Here is a 14,457-nt window from a genome sequence, read left to right as displayed (position 1 = left end):
CTTATCGTATCCACAATGGTCAAAACAATTAAATTAATCCGATATACATGTTGATGCATATACTTAGAGTTGTACAAAATAGTTATAACCGAAGACTACATACCATGTCAAAAGAGAAACAAAAATATCAGAGAGCCCTTCAATATCATCAGTTAAAAATATACAGACAACCCTATGGCTAAAAAAAATACCAACAGGAAAAACAATACCACACACCACAATATAGATACCCGCAGACTGATCGACACGAACCCCAACAAAACCTTGAGGTGATCATTTGTGCTACAGAAGAGTAAGCAGATCCTGCTCCAAATGTGGCATTCAACGTGTTGTACATATTAGAAACGTATCCGCTTTCGTTTGCGAACTGGATATTCCCTAACTGCAAATCCACTCACGATGGCGTCTTTAAAACTTACTGCTGAAGGATTTATTAAAGATATCTTCTAACGTTTATGTACCAATTGAGTTTAAAATTTGATTTTCGTGTCTACCTTTAAGAATTGTTATAATACACGATACAATCTATTTTTACAGCAACATTCTATGTGTCCGTGTAGGTTGCTGACTAGATTTTATCCACCCATTCATAATAACTGTCAGATATCTGTTCTAATTGAACGGAACAGTTTAATACTAGTAGGGTTTGTCTTAATCTTATTAGATAAATTTTAATATAATGATACTGGGACAACCCTTAACATCTTCATATTCTAGATTAGAAATAATCGTTCCGAAGTAATTTAATGCTTGTACATAAACAGATGTTTTGCGGAGAGAGCTGGAATACACCAAATAGATATGCAACTCTCTTTTTATACCATTTTGGAAATCCAGTAATGGTTTTAAATCGCAGTAATACTTTAAAGGTTATCCCAGTTATATGTCTTTATTAATAGAAAAACGAAGAATAAACTAAAGTATATCTGATACAGGTCCGAATTCCTATTGAAATCTTGAAATCGTCCTAAGCTTATAGAATATGTAAATATATTTAACAAAAACTATGAATGACATAACATCGATAACGAATTTCCTATAATACAATATCCATCAAGGTATGAAAAAAAGAAACTACCGACGAGGGTTCTGACCTGAGATAGTTATAGATAAATAGTTATAAGCGCGTTGACCATAAATAGTTTTTTATGAAGATAATGTTCGCTTTATATTAGTAAGTTGAAAGTGTGTGAATACATAATCTTGTATAGTGTCTTTTTAGGCTCCTTTTTATGAATCATGTGAACTCCACACATCAATATATTCATCTTTTTTTATAAATAACAAAACCTAAATTGATTGTTGTATATTGGTAGCTATTAAAGATATTGTAGCTAATCAAATGTTGCTGGCATTGCATAATTTATATTACTTGTCAATATTATGTCAATATGTATAGGACAAAAATGTCAGGCAATTTATTTTGATCACTACATATTATCCATCAGATAAATACCATTCTAATAGATCATATTATATTTCATAAATTAAAACAAAATAAAAAAGTTCAGACTAAAAACAAAATAACAGTATCACAAGACAGAGGAGAACAAAAACGTTAAATTAAAACAAAACTGAAATAAAAAACACTAATATGAGAGTCACCGAGCGAACGTCTCTCTCTGCACGCAGAACTTATCGCATCTACTGTGGTCGAAGCACATACAAGTGGCTATAGAGGTTAATTCAATATGATTGAAGATGCATGTTACCAGAGAGGTCGAAGAAAGTGTAAGTGGAGAGCGCTAAAATATATTGTTGCGCAAGTCATTAAAAATTCGATAAATTATAGTTCAATATAGGTAACCTTTGTTTGTAATAATCGTAACAGTATTGTACTAGTTGGACCTAACATTTGGTATTGCTCACTATCTTAAACATTGTTTACAATACACGATGGGAGCTATTTTACTACGAAATTCTATGTTTCAGTAAAGGTTGCTGACCAGATGACATCCACCCATTCATAAAAACTGTCATGAATGTTTACAAATTAAACAGAACAGGGTAATGAATGAAGGGTTTGTCTTAATCTTATCGGATAAAATGTAATTAAAGGAAGCTGACATTTATGACACCCCCATATTTGATAAATGTCAAACAAAAAGAAAAACTAAAATCTGCAAGTACTGACAAAACTTCAGTCATTCCAATATTTTCAATTTGAAAATTCAAATCTCTTAATACTAGTACTCTGGTAGTTACAACGATTACCACATTTAGCAATAAAAGCTCTATTCAATTGTTATATTAAGTAGCTGTCTGCCTAAGAATCATGTCAAATCAAAAATTAGTGGCAGACCCATTATCACATATTTTACTGAAAAGGGCTGTAATATCAAGAAAAAGATGTAATAATATCATTAAACTTAATAATTCCTACTGATATGGGTCGATTTGGTTTTTATCAGATCATTCTGTACATGGATTTTGAAGAATTGCACTGTTGTTTCCTTTATAAATTTTGCATTTTTAAATTGAAATAAAATCTTTTATCGGTTACATTCATTAGAAATCTTTATAAAATCTGAAAGATAATTGTTTTACAATCCAATTTTGAAAAAAAAATGATTTGGAAATAAATAAATTAATTTGCTAAAATTTAAAGAAATTTGTATAGTAAACAGTGTATTGGTTGCTAATGGTAGCTTCAAATTATCTCCCCTTTCGTGGCTCTCCAGTGTAGAAATACAATTGCCCTACAGTTGTATAGTAACAATATGGCTGAGGAAGTAGACATCTCAGAGCAGACTACACATTTATGCAGCCTTTCTCACTTTTCTAAGACTCCATGTTCACTTGTTTCAACCTCAGAAAATCCTTCAAAATTAATTTATTTAAAAGAATGTAAGAAGTCAGTATCAAATCACTTACATTCATTAAACATTTCATACGATGAGAACATTTTGACAGAAGGGCTTCTTATATGCTTACGTGTTGGTATATTACGTTTAATGCCACATTTCACTGTTTGCCCTTATCATCGGTCATCTTTGGGGTTGAACTTGAAGAGGAAAACATCATGTGTGTTTCCTGGCCATACTGGAAAGAGTAAAGGGGATAGACCGATATCATACAGGACCAGCTACGCTTTGATTTAACAGGGAGGAACATTCTTGCCAATAGGATCAGGTAGGTTATTTCAGAATTTTAGGAATAATTGTATTCTCATAAATGGTTGTATCTTTTTTGTCATTGATGTCCAAATAATGGAGTTACCATTTAATTTGTAAAAAAGGGGGAGGGTAGAATGAAATTAAAAATAAGCAGGGCAAGAGTTTGAGTAAAGAAGCAGGGTAACAACTGGGTCACAAAAAAACAGGATAAAAATATCACACTTGGAGAAAATAAAGAAAATTCCTGCTAAAAAAAATCATTTTGTAAGCCAATTTTATTGACAGTGTATCCCAAGATCTTATAATTTCCACAATTATGTTCTGATTGTTGGAAATTCAATTGCCATATTCAAAGTTAATGGAAGAAAAGATATAAAACAATATAGAAACCATACATAGTACTTTGTGCATTTACATGTACACTCAGAACATTTACATTCATGTACATGTAATAAATACCTGTTAAAAAATGTCCTACTGTTTACTTGCTCACTTGTTGGTACATGTATAGTCAGGTTCTATGAATGGGTAGCTTACTCAAAATGATCTAGCTACAATGTTTATCAGGTTATTCAACCGTTATATCTAATCTAGTTTGATCTTTTAAAAAAAATTATGCTTAATGTCATGAATGTTCTTAGCTTTTCAGCATGTTTAGTGTACATATACATTTGAAAATAAGAAGATGTGGAATGATTGCCAATGAGCGAATGAATGACCAGACAACTCTCCATAAAAAAAATTTTTTAATGTTTGCAAGTATAGGTAATTAACTTATATGGTATTCAACAAAGTGCATTTGCTTACTTCACATAGAAAGCTTAGAAAGGGTCAAAGCAAGATTTGTGTAAAACAATCCAAACAAAAACAAAACATGCTGATTTTGTCATTCTGTTACTGTAGCTCACATGTTTACATGTCCAAAATCAGGACCCTGTAATTCAGCTGAGGTCTTCGGTTGCTGTTGATTTTCATTTTGTAATGGCCATTCATTTAGTTGTCTCTTTTCCTAAAGTTTCTTACTCATTTTGAATAAAAAGGTTGGACAAACTATTCATTGATATGCTTGTGGGTGTTTCATATATTCATAAAAGTTAAGGATTCAATTGAAAATAAATGTGTTATATTTTTATTTATATTGTTCCATTTTATTTCAGCTATCTGTAAAGTCTGCAAAACAAAAACATGTAAAATCCTAGAATCATTTCCTAATCTGGTAAGAATAAACTTACTTTAAGTTATTTTTTATCACATGTCACTCAACTATATACAAAATAACATGTATGATTAAAGGCTTCCTTTATGATAAATGTAATACAGGATAGTTTTTACATTATTTATATATAGTCAAACAGTCAGTGATACTTATGACCTAGGAGGAACATACAAAATTAGTTAATATTTATAATATTTATAATTATGCATTAAGCACATGTTCAGCATACCAATCCAAACCTGACAGAAAAATATTTCATGCTACATTTATTTCCTACATTGATAATTCAGAACTATTTATTTTTTGTTGTTGTAATATAGTTTTTTTTTCAATTGTTAGATATGCATAATGATAATTCTTACATGATTTATATAAACAAAAACAGATGTGGTATGATTGTCAATGAGACAACTATCCATACAACACCTAAATTAGTAAATTGAGCAAATTATAGGTTACAGTACAGCCTTCAATGTGGAGCTTTGATTCACACCACAGGTATATTTTTAAAAGTAAACGCACTACTAGTTTGTTATTTATCATTTTTATAAATCATTTTGAGTACAACATGTATATATTTATCTGTATTTTAGATGGACAGTATTCCTGGTGATGAAAATTCAGGAGAAATAAGAATAAATGATCAGGTATGGATATTTATTTAGTTTATAAATAAGTATTTCTATTGCAATTATTGTGTATCAATGATTTTGATTGGATGACAGGTTAACTCAATTTGTAACAGTAAAACTACCGATTGGCGTCCGCAAAGTTTCAAATACAATACAGTTATCTCTTAAATGTGGTATTGGTGCCAATAAGACATGGCTCCATCCAAGACGCAATGTAAATTAAGAAAGTAGAAGATTCACTTTTCAATAATATAGCATTTTTAAAAGCATAATTTAACCTTTCTCAGTAAACAGCAATAATTTAACATGATCTATGCAAAAGAAATTGACCACCAAGACAGCACATTTTTTGGAGATGTCTAGACACACTGAAATACAAAATACACAACTGAAAACTGGTTTGAACAAAATTTCACTGGAGACTCAATCATCTACTTATTGTAAAACATACCCTCAATTTATTTTTTGAGAGGTAAAAATCCCATTTTGCTGGTCAAGCAATCACTTTTAAAACTACTTGTATTCTGTATACCAAACTAAACTTTATACAAATATATCATGCTTACAAGGGGTATTTGCCAAAAATACCGGTTGAGAGGTATAAATTTCCAGAGCCGTTAGGCGAGGGAAATTTGATTACCTTGAAACCGGTATTTTTGGCAAATACCCCTTGTAAGCATGATATAATTGTTTAATTCCACCGAATGTTCCACCTCAGAAAGTTTATTATAATCAGGTATCATATAAAATTTTGACTTGAGTGTATAATTTTTGTATACACTGCAGCTGTGCTATTTGCACAGTCAACTGCATTTGACCGTATAAGCATTTCTTATCATTTTTTTTATGTACAGTCACTGACTGTATATATATCTCCCTTTTTTATGATAATAAACTGGTTCTCGGCTGACTTACTACACTTTGTTTATCAGTTTCAGTGAAGCGTAATACAAGTGGATTCCAGTTTTATGTGACCGGTTGAGAATTCGTTTCCGTTGAGTTTTATATATGACGTCATTCCCGGCATTTTTACGTCATTCGGTTCAAATTCAATAATGATGCTTTTTATCCAAAATATTTCATCTGGAACCATATATTTAGAATGACCATGAATTTGTCATATTAGAATAGAAATAATTTATTGAGTTATTTTTAGAAATGGTATTCCCCATCTGCCATGGTATTTGCTAGGGTATTTCCCATCAGCCATGGTATTTGCTAGCAAATACCCCGGCATATGGAATTCCCTAATGGCAAATACCCCGGCAGAGAAAAAAAAATCTCAAGATATAGAAATTGGTGAAAAATTCCATGGTTCTCATCCAATAAAAATACAGCATTATTACATAAGGTGGAATTATAGTTACTATTTTAGGATACATATATATATTATTCATTTATCTTTAAGATGGACATTTATCCTTGTGACATAGATTCTGATGGCCATTATTTAGAGCATAAGGTATGGATTTTTGTGTGATGTTTTTGCCATATATTTGTAATGTGCCATTAGTATTATTTATGATTTAAAAACCTCTTAAAAATATCATAATCACTTCCATTCAATTATAAATAAAATGTGTTATGATTGCCATTAAGACAGCTCTCAAGCTCAGACATATTTTTAGATTACTACACAGTCTTCAACATGGAATAAAAGCACACACCCCATAGCCAGTGATCAAAGATCTTCACAGGATGACTGTCTTCATTCAGTTAATAGATTTACATAGTTTTTTACATACAAAATTCATACCAATTATGATTTAAATTTAAAAAATGGGTATAAACATGGTTTTTATTTAAGATGTATTGGATGAAAAAAAAATACACAAATGTATTTGCGAAAAGGTAAATTAATAAAGATGATGAAATGGTGATCCAATTCATATTATCTTTTCTATTCATCATCTCATTAATTCTGTTTTTAACTACTCGGCATTTTACTGTTCAAACTTTGTTTTTTTTAATTAGTTTTCAGTAGTTGAACAGAACCAGCCAACTTATAAGTGCATGCAGTCAGAAGATACGACAGCTAAGGAAGAAAATGACATGGTATGGACATTAACACATATTCATCAATAGGAAAAAATTAACTGCTTTTTCAAAATAAATCAACTATCAAAGTTCAATGTCATAGAATTTAACTACCGGTTATATTGTTTTTATAATACCACTCCATTTATACGGGTTAAATTCTTATAAATAATAAAACTTATTTGTGTCAATAAATGAACTTGTGTTTTTATACGTCCATCAATTTTGACAGGACGAATTATGGTATACAAATGTCAGCCGTCTGTCCTTCCGTCTGTAAACGTAAACATTTCGCAATGTAACTGGAGAACAACTTACCCAAATTTCTTGAAACTGAGCAAAGTTGAGTCTTATGATAGTCAAACAATCTGTATACCTTTTTTGTAAAAATGAGACCGTCAGTCTGTCCCATGAAATTTTTGTCACATTTTTTTCAGATCCTGTTTTTTTTCAAATTTGGTATCAAGGTTTATATATGAGAGCTATCTATCTATACAAGGTGCTATGTTTTCAGATTCATCACTAAACAAATTCCTGTTTACCCTATTCCTTTTTTGGAATGAGGATGAGCAAGATATAATTAAAACATATCTTGTATTCTTCTTGCATGTATTGCACACATGTATGTATGTAATTAGTACCTGAAATAAATTCCTCTTTTCAGATAAGTGAAGATGAAGCATCTATATGGATTTCACAGTCTGATTCAGAAAATTATACGGTATTTTTTTTAAAGAATTACACAATAGAAAAAAAGGATATATATATAGATACAAAATCAGTGCATACACAGAAAAAAACCCACATTAAAACAGCCACATATAAGTTATAACATATATTTATATATCCTCATAAACATTTCCTTGTATGAAGTATTTTTAGCCTTTTTTATACCTTGATAGTTCAGCTTTACAAACTCAATTTCAGTAAGTTGTCTAGACCCCCATCTATAGAAAAAAATGAAAATATATATGCCCTACCAAGAATTTTTTTTTCTTCTAAGACCGAGAGAATAAATTCTGTAGTAAACACACAGTCAATATGGGCCCATAAACAAAGTTTTGGGGTATATAGGAATCACCCTGTCAGTCTGTCTGTCTATATAAAAAAGAAGATGTGGTATGATTGCCAATGAGACAACTCTCCACAAGAGACCAACATGACACAGAAATTAACAACTATAGGTCACCCTAGGGACTACAACAATGAGCAAAGCCCATACCACATAGTCAGCTATAAAAGGCCCCTCAATGACAATTTAAAACAATTCAAATGAGAAAACTAACGTCCTTATTTATATAAAAAAAAATGAACGAATAAATAACAAATATTTAACACATAATCAAACGACAACCATTGAATCACAGGCTTCTGACTTGGGACAGACTCATACATATATCTTGTAAGTGCAACTCCTCCCAAACAAATTGACAGATACTAATGAAACTTTACACAGTTGCAGTACACAACCTGAAGATATGCATGAAGAAGAAAACAACCTGGTCCAAAATATTTCAAGGGAGATAATTGAACTTACTTAGTTTGATATTGCAATATGTGGTAACAGGTCTCGTAAGCACAACTTCTTCTTAAAGCCTTGATGGATATTGATGAAACTTGACACACTTGCAGTACATAATCTGAGAATGTGCATGAAAGACAAAAATCCTGGTCCAAAATATTTCAAGGGAGATAATTGAACTAATTTAGTTTATTGAAGTTTATTGGAAGTGGGGGTATGCTTTAGCATGTTTAGTGAGTTAACTGACAATTCTATGCAACTCTCCGAATGCCAGATACAATCCACTCTCGTTTCATTTTATTTATATCCATCAATCAGAAAAATGAGTTGTGCCGACCCCAACAATCTATAATTTCACATTGAAATTTTACCCACCCCAAAAGAAAAAGAAAAATCTTTGGCGTTCCATGCCATTGTTAATTATTCAAGACATGATTTACAAAAAGCAATCTGAGATATACATGTACTTGTATTTAAAAAAATGAAGTCTATTGCAATTCCTATTTTTTTAAAGGTTTCTCTGCCATCATCTCAGATATCATCATGGAGTGCAGAAAATGACATACAAAGAAACACCTTAGAGGAAATAAACAGTGCACTGAACATTATTGGTGGGGGAAAAATCAGTCCAATTACATACCAAATAAGGAAGGATGTTAACGAACTCAAACCAAGAACAGTGCGCAGCCTGAAGAGAAAAGCATCTGCTACTGTTCATGAAGCTCTTGAATGTCTTGCACCATTTCAAGCAAAAAAAGTTTGGCAACTCATACATTTTTTTGTAGATATGGACATGGTAAATATACTGCCCTTGAAACAAACTATTTTTGAGATTAATGTAATATATTTTATACTTGGCCTATGTAAAATGTAGAGTAATTTGCAATTTGAGTAAACAGTTACAACTGATAGAATATAGAATCTAACCTCCTAACATTATTTGTCAATGAGGAAATGAGTTAGTCTAAGCAAACAATTTTAATTTAAATGTCTTCCCAAAGGTCACTATGAAACAACTGCTCTGAAACCAATTGAAACCTCTGGCAATTATTTGCTATCACATGTGTTTCACCCATTTTTTATACACATTTTGATTTGACAACTGTTTTAGGAGTTATGGAATTTTAACATTTTTTCTGGGTATTTCAAAATGCTGCATGCTTGGCAGAGAAGCAGCAAATACAAACTTCAAGTCTTTGGTTCTACCAGGCTTATAGTCGAACTCACAACCTACCGCACTCAAGTCGATTACGCTAACCATTACATCACTGAGGCAGATACCCTTATTTGAGATTATGATTTAAAAATATAACTTAAATGTTAATTTTTGAAATGTTATTTCAGTGTTCAACACCATCACCTAAAGTAGATGAGCTGGTTGTTCAACTCTTCAAAGAATCAACTGACAAGTGCACCAAAAAGCAGTTCCTGTCAATGATCTTATTAAATTACACAAAGCAGCAGCTGAGAGACATATTTCCTGGCATTAGCATATATGAGATTGACCAAGCCAGAATACATGCAAAGACTTGTGGAAAAGGTATAACACTCTTCATAATCATTTCTGTATGTCTCTTTTAATACACCCACTCTTTGATCTACCAAAGTTACAAAAATTATAAATTGAGGATTTTTTTGTAAATACTGAAACCATTTATTTATAATATTTTAAAAGTATCAATGTCATTTGCAGTGATTGTGAAAGGACACTGTCAGTCTTTGCATCAAATAAATGTAAGTGGTACTTTTCTCTTTACCAGAGACAATCAAAGCTTGTATTTTAGAGATTTCTGTTTGTACGATTTCACATTTATTTTTACATTCGTAGCTTTTCATTATCATCCTTAGATTTGGTTAGTTAGGGCCCCGCCAAAGGCGGGTCGCCCTATAGTGATCAGTCTGTCGGTCCGTCCGTCCGTCCGTAACACTTTGTGTCCGCTCCATATCTAGAGAACCATTATAATTTCATACTTTATACTTAACATGTTTATTAACCACCACCAGAGGGCGTGTCATGATGTATGTACAACTTCCTAGGTCAAAGGTCAAGGTAAAAAAACTTTGGTTTCAGTTGACAACCCCATGTCCTATGGTAAAGATCGTGTCTGCTCTATATCTTGAGAACCGTTATCATTTCATACTTTATACTTAACATGTTTATTAACCACCACCAGAGGGCGTGTCATGATGTATGTACAACTTCCTAGGTCAAAGGTCAAGGTAAAAAAACTTTGGTTTCAGTTGACAACCCCATGTCCTATGGTAAAGATCGTGTCTGCTCTATATCTTGAGAACCGTTATCATTTCAAAGTTTATACTTGACATGTTTATAAACCAACACCAAAGGGTGTGTCATAATTTATTTACAACTTCCTAGGTCAAAGGTCAAGGTCAAAAACTTTGATTTCAGTTGATAAACCCATGTCCTATGGTAAAGATACAATTTTTAATGCACATTATTCACAGCGGGGCCCACAAAGATGGCTCCCATCTCAATGATATCTAGTTTTGTTCTTAAAAGCAAGTTTTACTGAGTAATTGATTATACATACATGGCTCTTGAACTTACTTTTTACTGAAACATATATTTGTTGTATCATTTGTGAGCATAACATTTATTTGATATATTTCAGGTGTTCCACCTCCAATTAAAGAAAAATGTGTCCGCCAAAAAATGAATAAAGATAAGCCTGATCATGCACTAGATTTCTTCCTGAATCCTTCATTTCATCAGGTAAATATATTTTCATTATGTTGCCTGAGCATGTGGAAAGATCACGTTCTGTCGTCTTGCATCTGCTTCGTAGTACATGTATGTGTGTGGTCTTCACAAAATTTTCTCAACTAGGTCATGTAGGTGTCAGAAGCTTTATGTGCTACATACTTCTTCCATGGAAGCCCATCTAATCAATTTGTAAAATCTAATTTATTTGTAAGAACTGACTTTGAAATCATTTGTTTATTTTGAATGTATTCATGAATTGAAGGCAGGCCTGCTAAACTTAAAAATTTTAAAATGATAATATTATATTGATAAGATGACATTAAGATGAATACCTGACAAAATTTTGCATAATCAGTGTTTCAAAATGTGATTATGAAACATGTTTTAAAGTAAAACTGTTATGTGTCCTAAGTATCTGTCTGTAATGTATTTATTTTTCAGGTAACAGATTTCTCACCTTTGTCCAGAGCCACTCTTTTCAAAATTTTGGCTGCATGTCCTGCATCAAAAAGAACTAATTTAAAAGGACTGGATAATGTTGCAGCAGATGGTGCTTTGGGATTTGAAACTCTATTATCAACTCTGTCAAGCATTGAAAGATATGTGTCAGATAATGACAAGCTAATACAACTTAAGGAATGCAGAGAGAAGCTGTTAGCAGCAAAGCTTTACTTGAAAACAGATTTCAAGGCTCACATTAAGCAAAAGGATAAATGTGCTGATCACTGCATTAGTTTTGCCCTTTCTGATCCTATGGATCAAAAACATCAGCAGCTGTGCAGTGATCACATTCATGACACAAGCTGTGACAGATGTGATTTATTCACCAACACTGTTCTGGAAGTAAAAAACCAGATCCGAAATTTAGGAGGTATGATACACTGTTAGTATAACAAATACAGAATTACAATTTCAAAAATATTATTTATGTGCCCCACCTACGATAGTAGAGGGCCATTATGTTTACTGGTCTGTGTGTCTGTTCGTTTGTCCGTCTGTCCCCTGTCAGGTTAAAGTTTTTGGTCAAGGTAGTTTTGATGAAGTTGAAGTCCAATTAAATTGAAACTTAGTGCACTTGTTCCCTGTTATATGATCTTTCTACATGTAATTCCAAATTATAGTTTTGACACAAATTTCACTGTCCACTGAACATAGATAATGAGAGTCCTGTGTCAGGTTAAAGTTTTTGGTCAAGGTAGTTTTTGATGAAGTTGAAGTCCAAACAACTTTAAACTTAGTACACATGTTCACTATGATATGATCTTTCTAATTTTAATGTCAAATTATAGTTTCGACACCCATTCCACGGTCCACTAAACATAAAAAAGATTGTGCGAGTGGGGCATTCGTGTAATATGAACACATTCTTGTTATTTGAATTTTTTAAAAAGGATCATCAGTTTTATTTCCTACATTTCAGAATGTCTATATCGTAAATATACAATAATTTCATAACTGTGAGTCCTCAAATCAAAACAAAACAATATGTGACATACATCACAAATTTGATATAAAGTTTTTGCAATAACTTTACTCCAGCACATCTCCTGAAAGCTCTAAATGTCTCCTTGATATATGCTAAAAAAATTATTGATGATTTACTTCGAAATACCTCTCTATATATCACATAGTTTATATATGCCATGGTTTTGAAGTAGTGGTTTGTCATCAGTAATTAATCTGTAACTCAGTGCATCAACAACAGTGTCAGTTTAGATAGATTTTAAAATTATTGTAATAAGAAAGTAAACTAAACTGAAATATTTTCTGACTATTGCAGATGAACTTCCACCAGATTTACTATCTGACATATATGGTGACATTGAATCAGCCTGTGAAAGAATAACAGATTGGAAAAGACACATTGTAAGAACCATCAACCAAGACAAAGGCCGCAGTGATCTTTTGAAGAGCCTTTCATCAGAACAAGCAGTCATAGTCATGGACTGGGCCATGACATTCTTACCCATGTCTTTTAGGGAAAAACAAAGTGACTGGTTTGGGCAGAAAGGTGTCAACTGGCATGTCTCTGTTTGTATTTATAAGTCAGAGAATGAAGAGTTGAAGGTTAGTATTATATTATTTTATATAAAAAAGGTTTTTTTGGGTATACCTACCACCCCACGCCCCCACCACCCCCTACCCAAATGAAAAACTTAATTTTTTTTTTAAATAAATGAAATAAAAGTAAATAAAAACTAGAGGTCCTATGATCAGAGCTCACAAAATTATACCCCTGCTCCTTGCAAATTTCATGTTTTGGTATTGGAAACCCCACAAATCAATTTGATCAAGTTCAAAATAGGAGGTGCACACTGCCATTATATGATTGAGATTCTCAAAAAGTTTCATTACAAAGTAGGGGTAATGCAAATTGTACACAATTTGGTTCAAGATATGTATCTATAAAATAAGTCAAACATTGTGATCAATCTTCTGTCAAAAGATATCTGGATGCAAAAGAAAAAAAAATCATAGGTCAATGAGATATTAACCAAAGATATTTGGCAGGAAAACGTTATTTTTCGATTTTTTTAACAGTTTCATTTCTAAATAACTATTTAAAAGATTTTGTAAGATAATAAAAATGGCTTACTATTGAACAAGTAAAAGATTTATGATAACTTAGGGATAAGCAGTCAAAAATATTTATGACAGTCCAATGGATAAAACCTGAGGATTCCTAAAGTCTGACAAAAATTCCAAAACATGACCAGCAAACATCTTTTAAAAAATGTCTTTTCTATTTCAGCACAGAACATTTGCACATTGTGTAGAGGCAACCAAACAGGACTGGTACACTGTGTCTGCACTTTTGGAGCATACTTTGCAGACCATCAAAAAATTTTAAAAGCATTTCATACAATTATTGAAACTTGTACCTACCCCTTAGACTATTTGCAATTAATAAATATTTTCTTGTGTCTGATATGTTTCTCTGTTTTCAAAAAATAAAGTTCAGTTGAGCAATCTTGTCCACCAAGAAAAAATGATTGTTTAGTTTTAGATGCATGATTTTTTTTTAGTTGTTAGTGGCTTTGCACTAGCTGTCATATAACTGCGAGTACTCTCATATCTGTTCCTGGTGTATTTTTGTTGTCGGGATGTACAAGTACCCGACCAAGTCCTCTTGTATTTTTGTCCATCTGATGAGTTAACTTAAAGCCTTTTTCAACTGAGTTTTATAGTTCGTTCTTATGTTGTACTGT

At 32.0% G+C, this 14,457-nt stretch overlaps 2 protein-coding genes across 2 annotated transcripts; both read left to right on the top strand.

Annotated features, from left to right (window-relative positions):
• Positions 1–4,925: 4,925 nt before the first annotated feature.
• Positions 4,926–9,397, top strand: LOC139492637 (uncharacterized). Its single transcript, XM_071280791.1, has 5 exons — positions 4,926–4,979; positions 6,373–6,426; positions 6,939–7,019; positions 7,666–7,722; positions 9,038–9,397. The coding sequence occupies exons 1-5, from the start codon at positions 4,926–4,928 to the stop codon at positions 9,395–9,397; spliced, it is 606 nt and encodes a 201-aa protein (XP_071136892.1).
• A 1,877-nt stretch (positions 9,398–11,274) lies between these two features.
• On the top strand, positions 11,275–14,114 carry LOC139492636 (uncharacterized). The gene is made up of 4 exons (XM_071280790.1): positions 11,275–11,376; positions 11,690–12,119; positions 13,029–13,315; positions 14,001–14,114. The coding sequence occupies exons 1-4, from the start codon at positions 11,275–11,277 to the stop codon at positions 14,097–14,099; spliced, it is 918 nt and encodes a 305-aa protein (XP_071136891.1). The 3' UTR covers positions 14,100–14,114.
• The last annotated feature ends 343 nt before the right edge of the window (positions 14,115–14,457 follow it).

Source organism: Mytilus edulis, chromosome 10, assembly GCF_963676685.1.
Source record: "Mytilus edulis chromosome 10, xbMytEdul2.2, whole genome shotgun sequence".
Classification (NCBI taxonomy): Eukaryota; Metazoa; Mollusca; class Bivalvia; order Mytilida; family Mytilidae; genus Mytilus; species Mytilus edulis.
The sequence above is the reverse complement of the archived record's forward strand: the minus strand, read 5'-3'. Positions and strand labels throughout refer to the sequence as shown.

Coding starts and splice junctions, on each gene's coding strand:
- LOC139492637 (XM_071280791.1), top strand. CDS start 4,926: ATGGACAGTATTCCTGGTGATGAAAATTCAGGAGAAATAAGAATAAAT. Junction 4,980..6,372: donor AAATAAGAATAAATGATCAG/GTATGGATATTT, acceptor TTTATCTTTAAG/ATGGACATTTATCCTTGTGA. Junction 7,723..9,037: donor CTGATTCAGAAAATTATACG/GTATTTTTTTTA, acceptor ATTTTTTTAAAG/GTTTCTCTGCCATCATCTCA.
- LOC139492636 (XM_071280790.1), top strand. CDS start 11,275: ATGTTGCCTGAGCATGTGGAAAGATCACGTTCTGTCGTCTTGCATCTG. Junction 11,377..11,689: donor AATTTTCTCAACTAGGTCAT/GTAGGTGTCAGA, acceptor TTTATTTTTCAG/GTAACAGATTTCTCACCTTT. Junction 13,316..14,000: donor CAGAGAATGAAGAGTTGAAG/GTTAGTATTATA, acceptor TTTCTATTTCAG/CACAGAACATTTGCACATTG.